General features: G+C 32.9%; 1 protein-coding gene across 1 annotated transcript in view; it reads left to right on the forward strand.

Annotated features, from left to right (window-relative positions):
- Window positions 1-18,729, forward strand: part of LOC127701659 (eukaryotic translation initiation factor 2-alpha kinase 1-like) — a 41,411-nt gene that overhangs the window by 13,809 nt on the left and 8,873 nt on the right. Inside the window, exons 6-13 of the mRNA XM_052205651.1 lie at window positions 1,234-1,357; window positions 1,945-2,025; window positions 9,563-9,659; window positions 10,520-10,577; window positions 13,244-13,733; window positions 14,909-15,002; window positions 17,120-17,197; window positions 17,261-17,283. Of these exons, the coding sequence (XP_052061611.1) occupies window positions 1,234-1,357; window positions 1,945-2,025; window positions 9,563-9,659; window positions 10,520-10,577; window positions 13,244-13,733; window positions 14,909-15,002; window positions 17,120-17,197; window positions 17,261-17,283 (1,045 nt within the window). The remainder of the gene's footprint in view (window positions 1-1,233; window positions 1,358-1,944; window positions 2,026-9,562; window positions 9,660-10,519; window positions 10,578-13,243; window positions 13,734-14,908; window positions 15,003-17,119; window positions 17,198-17,260; window positions 17,284-18,729) is intronic.

The raw sequence follows: 18,729 nt of genomic DNA on the forward strand, positions 1-18,729 counted from the left end.
CATGTTCTCTGCAAATAACAAAGGGGTGAATTATAAGCAAAAGGTAGATGATGGAAGTAGAAGTTTTTTTCCACACCAATGAATTCTAATGAAAAGTGGAATACACCTCCGTCTACACTGTCAGTATAAGCAGATTTCATTGCTTCTCCTAATCCCAACCAAGCTCAAGTTTTAGCAATTGATAAAAGCAAGCACCATGTTTCTGGTTTCAATGACAAGTGGCTGACTGAGTTTTCATGGCTTAGAAATGTTAAAGGGGGTATAAGCAAAAGTTATTGTGAGTGGGGGTTTAATTTTTAACCCTGAAGAGGATAAAGACAAAGTTGGGGAACAGACTGTCCAACAAAATAACACTATCTTGAAACAATATCCCTAGAAGGAGCAGAGAGTAGAGATGAATATTTATATTTTGACTTCTTTAATTGACTGAATATAAATAACTTTTGTGTTTAAAATCAATTTATTTCATATATATATTCTTGTAATTCATTAATACTCTGCATTATTAAACACATAACACAAAGCATTATAATTCATATTGCATGTCATGATTTATGACTTATTGCTTCAGATCACAAACGTTCACTCTAAAAAAAGAGTTACGCGCCCTTGAATTTTGCGCCTTAAAAAAATCCTGGGGAGAACACTGATATTGAATATAATATATAAGGTAAATGTAAAGGAAATAGCAATATGCCATTTAGAACTGATGTATAAGTAAGTCTTAGAACATTAAGATAAAGTATAAGCAAATATTTTTGCAAACCCAGTCAAAGAACATGTACTACTCCATTTAAACTCTAAATTTTCAGAAAAAAAAAATTTCCCTAAAAGACCAAACAGCATATAAAAGGATTGTGATTTAATAGCTCTATGATGTTTTGTTTTTTTTCTCCTGAATAAAAAGTGTCAACTATGGCATCCCGTTTCGCATTTATAAAAGTTTCCAACATGGCATCCCATTTCAAAGGACCATTTTGTCCAGAAAACAACGATTGGCACAACTCAAAATAGTTATTGATCATTTAACATAAATGAAAACTAAATAAATTACCTGTATCAGTTTACCCCCTACTAAAATCATTCCTGAATTGTTGTTTTAAACGTTTTTATACATCTTCTCTTAAATCCATTAAATTAATTTCTGCTAGACATTTATCACATCTGCATCATGCGGTGTAGTTGTACATCATGTTTTATTATCTCATTATCAGTAATTATGTTTATTAAAAGACTGAGCCCACAGACTTCTATGGTACCTACGGAGGATTTACTTCAGATCCAAACATCCCGGTATAAAACAGAGTTCACAGATGAAGAAAAGATTGGCAAAGGAGGCTTTGGATCTGTGTACAAGGTATAGTATAGCTGTTTTGAATGTGACACTAACTTTACATAATTTGAGAGTTTGTCAAGTCTTAGATTGTCATAACTAATACAGCAAAATGTACATGTACCATGTGATTATTTTTTGGTGGAAGATAATCATGAAGTACTTTTGAAATATTTTAGAATATTATTCTAAATAATCAGTGATTGGGAAAACAGACTTTAGTGATAGAGGTACATATTCTTAAAATTTCTTTCAAGAAAGAGGAAAATTTACAAAGAATCTTGAAGAATTACTACGGTTTTCAAAAAGTGGGAAGGTGTATAGAAAAAGCAAATAATGACCTTTTGCTCAAATTTCCTCTCAATCTTTAATTTAGATAATATAGATATGAATGGAGAAATATATAAGAGATTACAGTTGATTTAAGAAATTGGAAAGTTCTGTTGATTCATTATTTTTAAAAATGCACACTTTTATTTTTTACATACAATTAAGTGTTCATGTTACACATAAGTTTTGTTGTGCTTTTTAATTGTTTGGAAGGACAGTTAGAGAGTGGTTTATATTGTTTAGATGTATTTCTTAAATTAGCTCTCCTCTCTTTTTTACAGGCAAAGCATAAATTAGATGGAAGATTATATGCCATAAAAAAGATAAAGTTCAAGCATTCACAACCAGATGTCTGGATGAAGGTAATCTTCATAAGCTTATCAATTGAAAGATCAAAAACCTAATATCAGCACTTAGTGTTCAGAATTCTATACAAACTTTTCCACCGGACAGATATGGAGTAAAAAAACACAAATAAACTCTTGATTTTAAAGGGCTAGCTCCCAAGGATGCAGAAAAACTCTGAGCGGATTAGTAAATGCTACTAATTTTGAATCTTTGGTTTGATTCAATTCACTTAAAGCGTTTTGTCAAAACATATACATGAGCAACAGCTTTACCCAAAAAGATATTTTACACAGATTAACAACTTGATTCTACCTTTCCCTTTAAGTTGATTAAAGCATTTAAATTAAGTTTGAATTGTCTCCCTTTGGTAGGTTTTTACTAAATTGCAATACTTTTAAAAAGATTTTATCAACTATGCAGCCATAATATATAAGTTTTTTTATTACATGCTAATTTCTTTATTGGGATGGGATAAACATGTCTTAATGATTTTAGCTTGATAGAATTGCAAAATAAATATAATAAAAGAATTACTGAATTTAATGAAATATTAATTTTTTTAAAAGATTGGAGGTGGCAAATTGTTAGTGTGGTGATAACGAGACACTGCGAATACACATCTGACACCAATTGTAGTAAAAGCATATTTTAATCATGTGATATGAAAATCCACATGCAATTCTAGATTTCTGTTTAAATTCTAGGGCCTGTAAGCTAAATCACTTGTTCATCTCATATAACACTAGGCCTATTTAAACTCATCATGGCAAGAATGATATATGGAAGGTCTGTTATAAATAATGCTAATTTAATTTTAATGGAAAACATTTATGACAGGGTAATGTGATTCTAATTAGCCCATTATCCAAAATCTTTTCCTCTTTAGGTATATTGAAACTCTACAGCAAAAATTTTTGAAGACCCTCATCATGAGCATGTTGTAAACATCACAGGCAATGATTGTTCCAATTGAAACTCCTTGGGAAATCATGTTATTAGGTTATTTGTATTATAAATCAATATATTATCACTCAAGGGTCCGGAAACGGTCATATATGCCAGACATGACCGATTTGGAAACTGAAAAGACCGAAATGATTTATTGGGATTTAGGTCTTTTTTTTTTTTTTTACAGAAATAATTTCGGTCATTTCATTGAGATCAGGGTTTGATCGGTCGCCATTTTGAACTTATTTTTGTTTTCAGGTCATCAAGAAAAATAGATTTGTTTGAGACAAAATAAAAATTTTTTTGATTTGTGGTAGTGATTTAATAATATTTATCATTAGTCTGTTGTTTATTCTATAATGTAAGTGAAAACAATGTACAGGACTCTGTCGAGTCACAGCGTGGGGTAAGTCTGGGTTCAAGCCACTAGGTTTGTTTACATAGTAATTATCACCACTTGAGGATAGTAATCAATGTCCAGGAAGTTTGAATTCGGCTTGGGTGTCGTTATTGTCTTGATTAAAGCCATAAAGGCCATGTACACAAATCTCACCTGTAAACACCTGTTAAGCAATAAAAACAATATGGCGATTTGCTGTGCATCAAATTTAACGTTTTAACCATTCTGACCTAGATTTTCCCAAACAGATATTATTTTATTCAATAAAGAAGACAAATAACACTGTTGACTCGAGAATCTGTCTATTTTTATCCAAATAAAACATATAATCCATTTATAATCGATCAGCTGATTTGGTCAACGTTTGTTAAATATAGTTTATGTTTACTGAGTTTGCGCATGGAAAATGGGGATCAACATGGGTTAATTGATAATCTTATTTAACTTTTCGGTAGGAAATGGCAGATAAAGATATTAATAGATTTGCAAAAGTGGTAAAGCCTATAATTTATAGGAATGCAGAATTAAAAAAAAATGTTTAAAAAAGGAATTAAAACTAAATAACGTAATTTAGATTTGAAGCCATACAGCCTATTTATGAAATATACTCAGCGAATGAACAATCTCGTTTTTTTTTTGTTTTTTTTGCACTTCCGATTTTTTGAAACCATCTTACTCACAGTATGTAATGGGCGTTATCCTTTCTTTTGTTTTCCTGGCTATACTTCCGATTTTTACCCAAGTGAAGCCATACATTCTCTCTGTAAAGACCAACAGAATTCATGGGCGTTTTTCTTTAATTGTTTCAAGATTTTTTTTGCTGGTATAAAAGCTTTGAATATTAAATATAAATTCATAATAAGTTCCAACAATGAATAAGCGTAAAAGAGAGTCGTCAGATCATCTGAGTGGAGAGTGAAGCCATAAAATAGTTATCTGTGATCATAAAGTTATGAACTCTTAATTAAAACACAAAAGAATCATTTTACAAGTGTTAATTACATCGATTAAATCCAATCAACAAGGTTAACCTCATAAGGTAAATCGATCACGTGGTGTAAACAATCTGTGTTGAACTGGTTTGAACTGGTCAAATTTCACCTGGAATTTTATACCGCACGGAAAAGATTTAACAAGTCGTTTAAAACTTTACCGATTTACGATTTTTTAACTGAAAATTTTAGCACCACGGAGAAAAATTATACATCGCGGTAAGAACGATACCACCACGGTAAAAAATTATACATCGCGGGTCCGCGGTCCTTTAAGGGCCTGGGGAGAACACTGAGATGAAAACCAGAAACCTGCCAAAAATGCCAGATCTTTCAATGCCAAATGGTTGCAGTTGTTCGCATGGCTTACCTTTGACAGTATACGTAATGCCATGTTCTGCACCATCTGCCAGAAACACAAAAAGAAAAACAATTTTGTATATCCCGGGGCCTGCAACTTCAGAAAGTCCACCTTAGTAGACCATGCAAGTTCTAATGATCATGTTCAATCCTTAAAGTCTGATGAAGCAGCCAAAGACAACAAACTTAAGACGATGGTAGAGAAGGTGTATGAAAAAACAGATGATGCCATGACAACACTGTTTAGAAATGCTTACTACATTGCCAAAGAAAATTTACCTATCGACAAGTACCAGTCCCTGAATGAGCTGTCCAAGATGAATGGAGCACCTATAACATCGACAATGTACCAAGAAGATACAGCTTGCTCTGAATTCATCAAAATTATTTCCTCCCAGATTGAGCAGACCGTTTTGCAAGATGTAAAAGACAGTCCAGCGTTCTCTATAATGATAGACGAGTCCACCGACCTATCTACACAGAAACACTTGATATTGTACCTCAGCTATTTGAAAGATGCCAAACTTAAGATCGCTTACTCCAAATTGATAAACCTGACTGCCTGCGACAGTGTTGCCATAACCAGCCAACTTATAGCCTACCTGCAAGCAAATGATGTTGACCTTTCCAAGCTGTACGGTATGGGATCCGATGGTGCAGCTGTCATGATCGGTAAACACACTGGTGTATCCCAGCTCCTAAAAGAGAACAGTCCATATCTGATAGAGATGCACTGTGTTGCTCATCGTCTAGCCCTAGCATGTGTTGACCTATCCAAAGAGATTCCAGAAATCAAATTTATAGAGAGCATCATCAAAACAGTCTACACATATTTCAAGAGGTCACCATCCAACCTGTCAGAGCTCCGTACATGGCAAACAATCCTAGACGACCAACAGCTGAATCCACTAGATGTCCACAAAGTCCGATGGTTATCTATGGGCCATGCATTAGACAACTTAAGAAGATCCCTAGTTTCGATAGTCCATATGGTATCAGACCAAGGTGACAGTGATATAGTAGCAAGTTCCATGGTGCATCACATGACATCCTACAAGTTCCTCTTCCTGCTCCACTTCCTGAGTGATATCTTCAGCAAGATCAACATCCTTAGTAAGGCACTGCAACAGAGAGAGCTATCTTACAGCACCGTCCGACTACAAGTTGATGGGTTCCTGACTGCCTTATCAGCCGAGCACCTCACTGACCAACCATCTTTTGGGCCACTTCTGTCTCAGTTCATCCTAGCAACAACTGAACAAGAGAACTTCAAAGGTATCGACTTCAGCCGCTCACCAAGAGATGCCCACCTTCCTGACAAAGTTGTTCATCTGGTATCAACTCTTACTGACAACATAAAAGACAGATTTCCAGACTAGAAGATATTTGAGGCCTTCACTATATTCGAACCAGCCTCCTTTCCAGTCAACATTTCCGACTTACCCCACTACGGAACCAGTCAACTGTCCACACTGACTAGTCATTACACCAGCTTTGACAAAGACACCACCTTACAAGAATGGAGTACAATCAAGTATATAATTTTCAACAACTTTAGACATCTGAGCCCTGCTGAGCTACTTACAGAAGTGACACTAATGAAAGACCAATTTGTTAACATTGTAAGCTTAATTGAGATCGCCAGTGTCCTACCAGTTTCTAGTGTAGAGTGTGAGCGTGGGTTTTCTAGGCAAAACCTTATAAAGACAAAGCTCCGATGCAAGACCAGCACCTACACTTTGGATCAGCTGATGCGCATAGGATTAGTGGGTGTTTCTGTCAAAGACTTTGACCCAAAACCGGCACTCCTTCAGTGGCAGTCTAACCGTCAAAGACAAGTGTACCAAAACAACAAACAGAATGCTTTCTCTAAGCTTATGAACATTAGATAGACTTATATTGACTCTGTGTATTTGTGTTACCATTGATAGACTGCTATGTGTATTGACTATTTATAGACTGTCATTCCTAGAGTATTACAATGCAATTGTTTTTCATTGAATTGTTGTAATTGTGTACAAACTTCTGTTCAGATAAATTATTTATTTATTTAAAATCATGAATTTTATTATTAAATTCAATTGTTATCACTATACCAGACTTGAGTTATTTATTCAAAGAAAAGTTGAATCATAGTTTCCCCTTTTTGATCCTCATATCGTAAACCAGGTGAATACACATTATCTTGTTGTGTATTAGGTAATCACTTACACTCATCCAAACAGCAGCAATTTGAACAATACAAACGATATCTTGTACATGCAATAAGAAACTCAACACAGTTTATTAATTGGTTTACATAACTTTATTTCAAAATGATGAAACATGCCGTAATTGTTCCTCTTTTAATTTATGCAAATTTAAAGGGTTATGCATATGACCTCAGTGATGCAATACACAACAACAAAACGTCTCCTCGTGTAGTTTCTAACTCAGAGACATCACTGTTACTGTTAGATCAAGGTACAGTTACACTTGTTTGACCCAATACTTCACAAAAAGGACTTTACTTGTCCATGTGCAAGACTTGTCACCCTCAGAAAAATGCATTATTGTGCATCACGATGGCCACAGACCACAATTAAATTCCCCTATTAGTTCTTTATAACGTTTTGTTTCATTAAAAAAATTGCACCTTGCATTTTTGTCAAATCTTTTGTGTGTGTAATGTATAGTTCTAGTCCAAAAATATATCCAAAATTCAGAAAGATTGAACCAATGACTCTTACAAATTTAGCCAATACACATCCATACCCCTATGGACAAGTCAAGAGATGTTCCGAAAACTGTAAATATCACCTTTTTGCACCTGGCCTAATCACTCTTTCCATATCAAAATCAGTTAAAATACAACATCCAAAAGATTATTTCACCTCTCTTCTTTTATTTCCACCCAAAAAAAACTAAGAAATGAGTGAGGAAGGGAAAGAAAAAAAATTAAGAAAAAATACACTCTAATTAAAAGGAACTATATTCGTGGACAACGAAAAGCGGGATCATTAATTGTGGTCTTGGGCCTATTAGGGGTCTAAAACTTGACCAATTCTAATAAAACTTGGCATGATTTAAGCTTAGTGTATTATAAAACAGTTTACAAAGTTTCAAAGCCATATGATACCAATTATAAAAAATGTGGCATTTTTTATATCTGAACTTTGGGTGCTGAATTGTGGCGTTGAATTAGAACAATTTCAACTATCAAATTTGGGCTTCTAAAAACCAAAATATACCAAAACTTACATTTTTTAATGTTTCTATGTATAAGTTATCACCTATTAAAAGCAACAGATAGCATACTTCATGTTTCAGACTTATAGAAAATGGCCAGAAGTAAATTTTATATGAGCCTGTGCCAAAAAATAGAGGTTTTCAAATGAATCGAGGCCTTATATGAAATGTAATATTTTTCACTTACCACAATTTTCTGAAGTTGTTAAGTTATAAAAACACCTTTTACATGTTATAAATGTACTTTTAATGGAAATATAAGTTTCAAATAGCATAACACATGTGAATAAAATGGTCTTCAGCAATGTCAAGCTTAAAAAAACAGGTTGTCAATTTAGGTCGTTCCCCACATTTGCATATTAAAAAGCATATAAATGATATGGTAGATAGAGATATGCTTCTTTTTGCTCAAATCTTTGTTTAGATATGATAAAACATGGAGCCTGGATGTAACATGACTGTCACTTTCAACTATATATGTAGACAGTATGATTTGATGCAAAGTTATTTACTTTACTTTTTAAAACCGGCATGAAATTTCAGCCTCAAAAGGCCAATATTTTAACCACTAGCTATCAAACAAAAGAAAATAAAGGAAGTCTGTGAAACAGACAAGTTCAAACAACCAGTAATAAGTGCTTTTGATACAGATTCAGTGAAATCTGCTAAAAGGAATTCAACTTGTATGTGCATAGAACCTCATTTTTCACTTGCTTCATACTGACCGTATGACTAAGACCATTAAAGCAGCACATTTTGCACTCTTATTCTGATTTTTATCTACTTTTTTTTGTGTTCAGTGTTCAAAAATGAGTTAAACATCTACATTAGATACCACAAACACAAATAGAAAACCAGAAAAATCTGTCAGAGAGAAAGTAAGCATGCTACTTTTGTAAAAATATTGAAACAACTGAAAAAGTTCAATTTTGGGCATGTAGGCTGAAATGTCACTTTTTTACAAAATTTCTATCAAATAAAAGTGGAAATCATTTATTCTCATGTAGTTTGACAAATTAATACCAATAGATCATTCAGGGAAGTTGTCAAAGTACAAATTCAATATTTCCTGAATTCACCTCTTAGGCCACAGACCACAATTAAATTCCCCTATTAGTTCTTTATAACGTTTTGTTTCATTAAAAAAATTGCACCTTGCATTTTTGTCAAATCTTTTGTGTGTATAATGTATAGTTCTAGTCCAAAAATATATCCAAAATTCAGAAAGATTGAACCAATGACTCTTACAAATTTAGCCAATACACATCCATACCCCTATGGACAAGTCAAGAGATGTTCCGAAAACTGTAAATATCACCTTTTTGCACCTGGCCTAATCACTCTTTCCATATCAAAATCAGTTAAAATACAACATCTAAAAGATTATTTCACCTCTCTTCTTTTATTTCCACCCAAAAAAAACTAAGAAATGAGTGAGGAAGGGAAAGAAAAAAAATTAAGAAAAAATACACTCTAATTAAAAGGAACTATATTCGTGGACAACGAAAAGCGGGATCATTAATTGTGGTCTTGGGCCATTATTACATAACAAAAAAAAATGACCGAAATGACTAGGGAAAATTTCCGGATCCTTGTTATCACTATACATAATATATGTTATAGGTATTGCGAGAAGTGAAAGCTTTAGCCAATCTTCAGCACCCTAACATAGTAGGATATAATGCTGCATGGTTGGAGTATTCAACAGACTTTAGACCTGGTAAGATGCTAGAAACAATATTAAAAATGCAAGACTTTTAAGAGTAAGTTTCCCTGGAGAATATTTCTTAAATGAAAGACGACCAAACCTTGCATATACTAATGGGTTGCAGGATTTCCATCATCTTCCCATGAGAGTAGCCTCATATAATGAGAGTCATACATTATACTGTATACTTATGGATAATGATTTTGATATTAAATGAATAGAAGATAAGTCTAAATTTACAAACTGTTTATATAGTAAGACAGCAGCAGTGCTTACAAACATTTGTACCATTATAGATATATCTGACCCATATTAATGTTAGTAAAAAATTGAAATGTGTTGACCGAAAGGATTTTATAAGAATGCATATAAATGCATTGGGAAAAAAAATGTATATGGCAAGGTGCCAGCAAAGTTGTAATGTTATGAACAACTTTTTTCACATATTGCATGGACCCCACATACCCCTGTTAGTCAGTCACTGTGTCACCAATTATTAAAGTCTGCTAGTGACTTTTTAATACCTATGCCATATGGTAAACTTTTACCAAACTTAAATTTTCTTTTTTTTTAGTAATTTCCAGTAAGTTAATCATCAAAATAATGGGCCTTTTTCTACTAGTTTATCCGTGTATATTACTGTAAATTTAGAAATTAATGTGTGCATTTATTATTTTTTATCTGTGACCTCTGAAATATAGTGATTGCGATCGCAACATTTTTTTGAAGGAATATTACTGCTGAAATTATGAATTCATCTTTTTATTATTGCAAACCTAGTAATATGACATTTTTCGAATTAATTAAAACATCACAATAATTTCTGAATTTACAGTACATTGGTATTAGTATATATAATTACATATTTATAGATATTCCTGGCACTAAAGTTGTATCTTCAGATGACAGTATTTCCAGCAGAGATAGCAGGTACTACCAAGTAGTTTATTGTCAGTAAGGTAGAATTGTTTATATAAAAGATAGAATAAAGACGACAAAGTATGAACTTAGGTCACAATTAACATATCTTTGTTTCCTCTTAGACCCTAAGGGGATATGATCTTAAAGTAGATCACACAGGCAGGTACTTTTTATACAAACGCAAAAATTTTTGCGGTCGTATATTGGTATGACGTTGGCGTCATCGTCGTCCGAAGACACATTGGTTTTCGCACAATAACTTTAGCTTAAGTGAATGGATCTCTTTGAAATTTTACCATAAGGTTAAATACCCCAAAAGAAAGGTTGGCATTGATTTTGGGGGTTATGGTACCAACTGTTAAGGAATTAGGGGCCAAAAATAAGCATTTTTGTAACTTCCAGACAATAACTTGTGTGTTAGTGTATGGATCTCTCTGACATTGTACCACAAGTTTCCATACCACAAAGGGATGGTTAGGATTTGCTTTGGGGGGTTATGGCTCAAACCGTTTAGGAATTAGGGGCAAAAAGGGGGAAAAACAAGGTTTTCCTGGTTAATGGACAAATACTTTAGTACAAAACATAATTTAAATCAGTGTAAGGGAGATAAATCAAATACATCATTTGAATTACCTCCCTTACACTGCTTTTAAATTTTGGTTAATGAACAATTAAGACAATTTAAAAGCAGTGTAAGGGAGGTAATCCAAATACAATGTGTTGATTACTTCCCTTACACTGCTTTTAAATTATGTTTAAAGAAATGCATATTTATAAAGGAAGACCAGTAAAAATATCTGCAAATGTTGCATCTTTTTTTTTTACCAAAAAATCCATATGAAAGATTTGACACCATATTTTAAATGCTATTATAAAATAGATTAAGTTAGCACTATGGTAAATTTAAATGGGAACTTTTGGTTGCAAACTCCATTGGAAATTTGAATTGAGATTATGACCATATCTTGAGGGAAAGAATTTTTTGGGGGTGAAAAAAGTTGTGGGGGGGGGGGGGGGGGGGTCAATTTTTTCTCATTTCAGATTTCAGAAATTAAAAAGAATTATTCTTCAAATATTATTTTTTTACAAATTTCAAATATTGAAAAATTTCAAGAAGTAATCTTTAATTGCACAGTATGGCGCATTAGATTTGTAAAATCTTTGACCACATTTATTTCTTTGTTATGCCAAATCTAACTGTGTATTTAGATTTTTAAATTTGGGTCCAGTTTTCAAATTGGTCTACATTAAGGTCCAAAGGGTCCAAAATTAAACTTAGTTTGATTTTAACAAAAATTGAATATATGGGGTCCTTTGATATGCTGAATCTAAACATGTATTTAAACTTTTGATTTTGGGCCCAGTTTTCAAGTTGGTCCAAATTGGGGTCCAAAATTAAACTTTGTTTGATTTCAACAAAAATTGAATAGATGGGGTTCTTTGATATGCTGAATCTAACCATGTATTTAGATTTTTTATTTGTGGGCCCTGCTATCAAATTGGTTCATATTGAGGTCAAAAGGGTCCAAAATTAAACTTTGTTTGATTTCATCAAAAATTGAATTATTGGGGTTCTTTGATATGCCAAATCTAACCGTGTATTTAGATTTTTAAATTTGGGTCCTGTTTTTATTTAAATTGGTCTACATTAAGGTCCAAAGGGTCCAAAATGAAACTTAGTTTGATTTTAACAAAAATTGAATTCTTGGGGTTCTTTGATATGCTGAATCTAAACGTGTTTAGATTTTTGATTTTGGGCCCAGAATTCAAGTTGGTCCAATTTCGGGTCTAAAATTAAACTTTGTTTGATTTCAACAAAACTTGAATATATGGGGTTCTTTGATATGCTGAATCTAACCATGTATTTTGATTTTTGGGCCCGTTATCAAATTAGTCCACATTGAGGTCAAAAGGGTCCAAATTTAAACTTTGTTTGATTTCATCAAAAATTGAATTCTTTGGATTCTTTGATATGCTAAATCTAACCATGTATTTAGATTTTGGATATTGGACCATAATAGGTAAATTGAAAAATTTTAAGTTCTTAGACCACATTCATTCTGTGTCAGAAACCTATGCTGTGTCAAATATTAATCACAATCCAAATTCAGAGCTGTATCAAGCTTGAATTTTGTGTCCATACTTGCCCCAACTGTTTAGGGTTCAACCTCTGCGGTCGTATCAAGCTGCGCCCAGCGGAGCATTTTATTTTTCAGGATTGTAAAAACAAAGAACTTTACATTATATATACTTCAAACCAGCTTTAAGTTTTATAATTTGCTTATATTTTAGATGAGACCATGTTGATTTGGAAGAAGTTGAACTCCAAACATGCTCTAAAATTTATAAACTTAAGTTTCTGATTATTATGTAGTTTGAATTGTTGTGCCATGATGGGATAAGGACACATTTTCTCATTTGACAATTTTGCTGTTCATGATTTGTTTTAACCCTAAATATTTGTTCTTGAAGATCAGAACAAAACCCAGACATTCAGATAATTGTTATACCAACATTTGATATACCAGTGGTTTTAACATTAATGATTTTGTATAATGCAGTAGAAAATTAATACTATAGATAGGAATTTAGGTGTTTGTTTTATATTTCTTGCTTTTACAGAACCAAAACAAGTACTTAATGCTACTTCAGCATGTGTTTCCATTTATTTACAGAATGAATCATTCCAAGTCTACAGATGTTGGTGACAGCATTATATTTGATTCTCATGTTAAATTTGACAATGACTTTTCAATGGACAACAACCACAGTAGCCTACCTAAACTGGTTGAATTAACTGACGGATTGGAACCAGTTGAAATGATGTCACAGTCTGAATACTGTGAAGCTTGTGAAATACTCAGAGGCAAAGAAAGTAAATACACAAACAGTGGAAGCGGGGATAAAATTCTTCATAAAACTGTTCCAAAACATAGCTGTACTTCAAAATTCTTTGAATCTGAGTTTAATGAAAAGACAAGTCATTGTGGACGAGCATGGGACGATGTATCACATATTGATACCTTCTGGGATAAACCCGGTAGAATTAGGAGAAGTATGAGCTGTGATTGTATTACATGTAGAAACAAGTCACATGACCATTTACATAATAAACAGGTTATGTTAGGCTACCATCATTACAGTGAAGACAACATCCATTCCAAAGTAAGTCACATGATTTATATAACCAAAGTATTAAGTCACATGATTTATATCTACAAAACAAGTCACATGACAATTTACATAATAAACAGGTTATGTTAGGCTACCATCATTACAGTGAAGATAACATACATTCCAAAGTAAGTCACATGATTAATATCAACAAAGTAAGTCATATGATTTATATCACCCCTTTTATTTTTCCCTGGAGATCACCAAAGTAAGTCACATGATTCATAATACCAAAGTAAGTCATATGATTTATATCACATCCCTTTTATTTTTCGTTCTTGAAATTTTCAGTGAAAGTAGAGGACAAATTAATTAAAAACAAATTCTGTACATCAAATGACAAAAATAACTGAACCAAGTCTCATATATTAACCTTTTTAGAAAATCAATACTGTTTATTTGCTCAGAAGTAAAAACCAAGATTTTTTATCATTGTTTCATTCATGGTTAGTTAGATTCATTATACAGGTAATTAATGAGATTATTTTAAAACATGTTTGATTTTATTGTAAAGATGAAAAATTCTGTGAAATAGCTTCTATAATAAACATTCCCAAGTATTAAGTGTAAAGTTTACATACATTTCATTAAAAGTTATGTAGTAAAGGTTCTTTAGACTATGTGTAATGTGAAGTATATGCACATCTCATTTCCATGGAGATCCCCCCCCTTTTTTTTCATCATGGTTCATTGACTTTGAAACTTTTGCATAGTTTACAGGTTAAAATTTGTGATCAGATCAGTTTCAGATGAATCACTAATGTTAGGTCAATAATATTTCGTTTGCTGGTGTATAAGCATTTGCAAGTCTCAATTCAAATAAGAATATATGACCTTGCCAAATCTTAAAGGTTCTTTGACTTTGAAACTTTTGCATAGTTAACAAGTTAAAGTTTGTGTTTAGGTTAGTTTAAAGGGAACCACTGATGATAAGTTAATGATATTTGGTATGCTGTTTTATAAACATTGGGATTTCTCATTTCCATGGAGGTTATTTGCCTTTCAGTCATGATTTATTGACTTTGAATGTTTTGCATAGTTTACATGTATAAATATTGACATTTTTATTTCAACATTTGCGATAACTATCAAAATTGCAAAAAGCGAGACATATCTCTGTGACAACAGTTTATTCTAACGCAGACCTTATTTTTTTTTATTTTCAGATTCATGTAACATTGTTTATACAAATGGAATTATGTAGTCTGACACTCAGGGAATACATGCAGAAAAGAAATACTCAATGCTCTTCTTTTCTTGGTAAGGATTATGTATAATGGCATCAGTTTTTTTTCTGTTGTCTTTTTAAAGTGAATTTCTGTGATTTCATTTTTTTAATGATCAATGATAACTGTTGTGCATCATTAGAGCATGTCTTGACACAATAATTTTTAGACTTATTTCAAATGTAAGACAGAAAATGCATGGAGTTAGATCCAATTAATTTCAGGCCTCATAACAGACATTAACAAGAAAATTTTCATACAAACTTTTGTTTGTTCAATGAAAGGAGTAATTTACTGAAAATGTGGTTTTCAATTCGGCATAAATACTTTTGCAAAGAAAAAAAAACAACCGCAAAAAAATTTTTGTGGTCCTATATTGGTATGACGTTGGCGTCGTCGTCAGAAGACACATTGGTTTTCGCACTCTAACTTTAGTTTAAGTGAATGGAGCTCTATGAAATTTTACCATAAGGTTCAATACCACAAAAGGAAGGTTGGGATTGATTTTGGGGGTTATGGTACCAACAGTTAAGGAATTAGGGGCCAAAAAGGGCATTTTTGTAACTTCCAGACATAACTTGTGTGTTAGTGTACGGATCTCTCTGACATTGTACCACAAGATTCCATATCACAAAGGGAATGCTGGGATTGATATTGGGGGTAATTGCCTCAAAATTTTAGGAATTAGGGGCCAAAAAAGGGGCAAAAAACAAGCATTTTTCTAGTTTCATGACAATAACTTGTGTGTAAGTGTATGGATCTTTCTGAAATTGTACTACAAGGTTCCATATCACAAAGGGAAAGCTAGAATTGAGTTTGGGGGTAATTGCCCAAAACGTTTAGGAATAGGGGGCCAAAAATAAGCATTTTTCTAGTTTCCAGACAATAACTTGTGTTCAAGTGTATGAATCTCTCTGAAATTGTACTGCAAGGTACCTAACCACAAGAGGAAGGCTAGGATTGATTTTGGGGGTAATTGCCCCAAAACTTTAGGATTTAGGGGCCAAAAAGGGGAAAAAAACAAGCATTTTTCTAGTTTCAGGACAATAACTTGTGTGTAAGTGTATGGATCTTTATGAAATTGTACAACAAGGTTCCATATCATAAAGGGAAAGCTGGGTTTGAGTTTGGGGGTAATTGCCCTAAACGTTTAGGAATTTGGGGCCAAAAAGGGACAAAAAAACAAGTATTTTTCTAGTTTCCAGACAATAACTTGTGTTCAAGTGTACGGATCTCTTTGAAATTGTACTGCAAGGCACCATACATTGTATCACAAAGGGAAGGCTTGGATTGAGTTTGGGGGTGATGAATCATAAAGGGGTTCAAAAAATTTGAGGGGGGATTTTTTCCCCTTTTTTTTTCTTTAAAATTTTCCATTTTAAATTGGTTATTTCTGATTTATATCAAAAAAGCAAATAATAATGATATGGTTTGAATAAGTAAATTAAAAATTTTTAAGTTCTTAGACCACATTCATTCTGTGTCAGAAACCTATGCTGTGTCAAATATTTAATCACAATCCAAATTCAGTGCTGTATCAAGCTTGAATGTTGTGTCCATACTTGCCCCAACTGTTAAGGGTTCGACCTCTGCGGTCGTATCAAGCTGTGCCCAGCGGAGCATTTTATTTTTATGGGGTTTGTGTTGCTCAGTCTTTAGTTTTCTATGTTGTATGTAAAAATAAGGAGATGTAGTATGTTTTCCATTGAGAACACTATCCACCAGAGTTCAAATGATGTGGATGTAAGCAATTATAGATGACTGTACAGCCTTCAACAATGAGAAAAACCAATACCATATAGTCAGCTATAAAAGACCCCAACATGAAAAAGGTGAAACAAATCAAGTGAGAAATAAAACAGCCTTATTTATAACAATAAAATTTACGAAAAACTAATATGACCGACATGAACCAACGACAACCACTGAATTACATGCTGCTGACTTGGGACAGGCAGAATGTGTTTTCTATACTGTTGTTTATCTTTTTGGTTGTTTTTTTGCCATGATGAGCCAGATTGTCATCAATTTATGTAACATTATGATTTTGAATATCTATTGAATATCCCTTTAGTATCTTCCACCTCTTTTAGTTGTTCAAATTAGTGAATATCAAGAAGTAAATAATTATTGTGAACTATTTTATTTCAGAATTCAAGACAAATGCAGCAGCTAACATGAGGATATTTAAACAGTTGGTTAAAGGAGTAGACTTTATTCATTCCAATGGTCTAATACATAGAGATCTGAAAGTAAGTGTAAACAAAGGAGTAGACTTTATTCATTCCAAAGGTCTGATACATAGAGATCTGAAAGTAAGTGTAAACAAAGGAGTAGACTTTATTTATTCCAATGATCTGATACATAGAGATCTTAAAGTAAGCGTAAACAAAGGAGTAGACTTTATTCATTCCAATGATCTGATACATAGAGATCTTAAAGTAAGTGTAAACAAAGGAGTAGACTTTATTTATTCCAATTATCTGATACATAGAGATCTGAAAGTAAGTGTAAAAAAGGAGTAGACTTTATTCATTCCAGCGGTCTGGTACACAGAGATCTGAAAGTAAGTGTAAACATAGCAGTAGACTTTATTCATTCCAATGGTCTGATACACAGCGATCTGAAAGTAAGTGTAAACAAAGGAGTAGACTTTATTCACTCAAATGGTCTGATACATAGAGATCTGAAAGTAAGTGTAAACAAAGGAGTAGACTTTATTCATTCCAATGGTCTGATACATGGAGATTTGAAAGTAAGTGTAAACAAAGGAGTAGACTTTATTCATTCCAATGGTCTGATACATAGAGATCTGAAAGTAAGTGTAAACAAAGGAGTAGACTTTATTCATTCCAATGGTCTGATACATAGAGATCTGAAAGTAAGTGTAAACAAAGGAGTAGACTTTATTCATTCCAATGGTCTGATACATAGAGATCTGAAAATAAGTGTAAACAAAGGAGTAGACTTTATATACTCCAATGGTCTGATATATAGAGAACTGAAAGTAAGTGTAAACAAAGGAGTAGACTTTATATACTCCAATGGTCTGATATATAGAGAACTGAAAGTAAGTGTAAACAAAGGAGTAGACTTTATTTACTCAAATGGTCTGATACATAGAGAACTGAAAGTAAGTGTAAACAAAGGAGTAGACTTTATTCACTCAAATGGTCTGATACATAGAGATCTGAAAGTAAGTGTAAACAAAGGAGTAGACTTTATTCATTCCAATGGTCTGATACATAGAGATCTGAAAGTAAGTGTAAACAAAGGAGTAGACTTTATTCATTCCAATGGTCTGATACATAGAGATCTGAAAATAAGTGTAAACAAAGGAGTAGACTTTATATACTCCAATGGTCTGATATATAGAGAACTGAAAGTAAGTGTAAACAAAGGAGTAGACTTTATATACTCCAATGGTCTGATATATAGAGAACTGAAAGTAAGTGTAAACAAAGGAGTAGACTTTATTTACTCAAATGGTCTGATACATAGAGAACTGAAAGTAAGTGTAAACAAAGGAGTAGACTTTATTCACTCAAATGGTCTGATACATAGAGATCTGAAAGTAAGTGTAAACAAAGGAGTAGACTTTATTCATTCCAATGGTCTGATACATGGAGATTTGAAAGTAAGTGTAAACAAAGGAGTAGACTTTATTCATTCCAATGGTCTGATACATAGAGATCTGAAAGTAAGTGTAAACAAAGGAGTAGACTTTATTCATTCCAATGGTCTGATACATAGAGATCTGA

This window comes from Mytilus californianus, unplaced genomic scaffold, assembly GCF_021869535.1.
Source record: "Mytilus californianus isolate M0D057914Y unplaced genomic scaffold, xbMytCali1.0.p SCAF_5, whole genome shotgun sequence".
Lineage (NCBI taxonomy): Eukaryota > Metazoa > Mollusca > Bivalvia > Mytilida > Mytilidae > Mytilus > Mytilus californianus.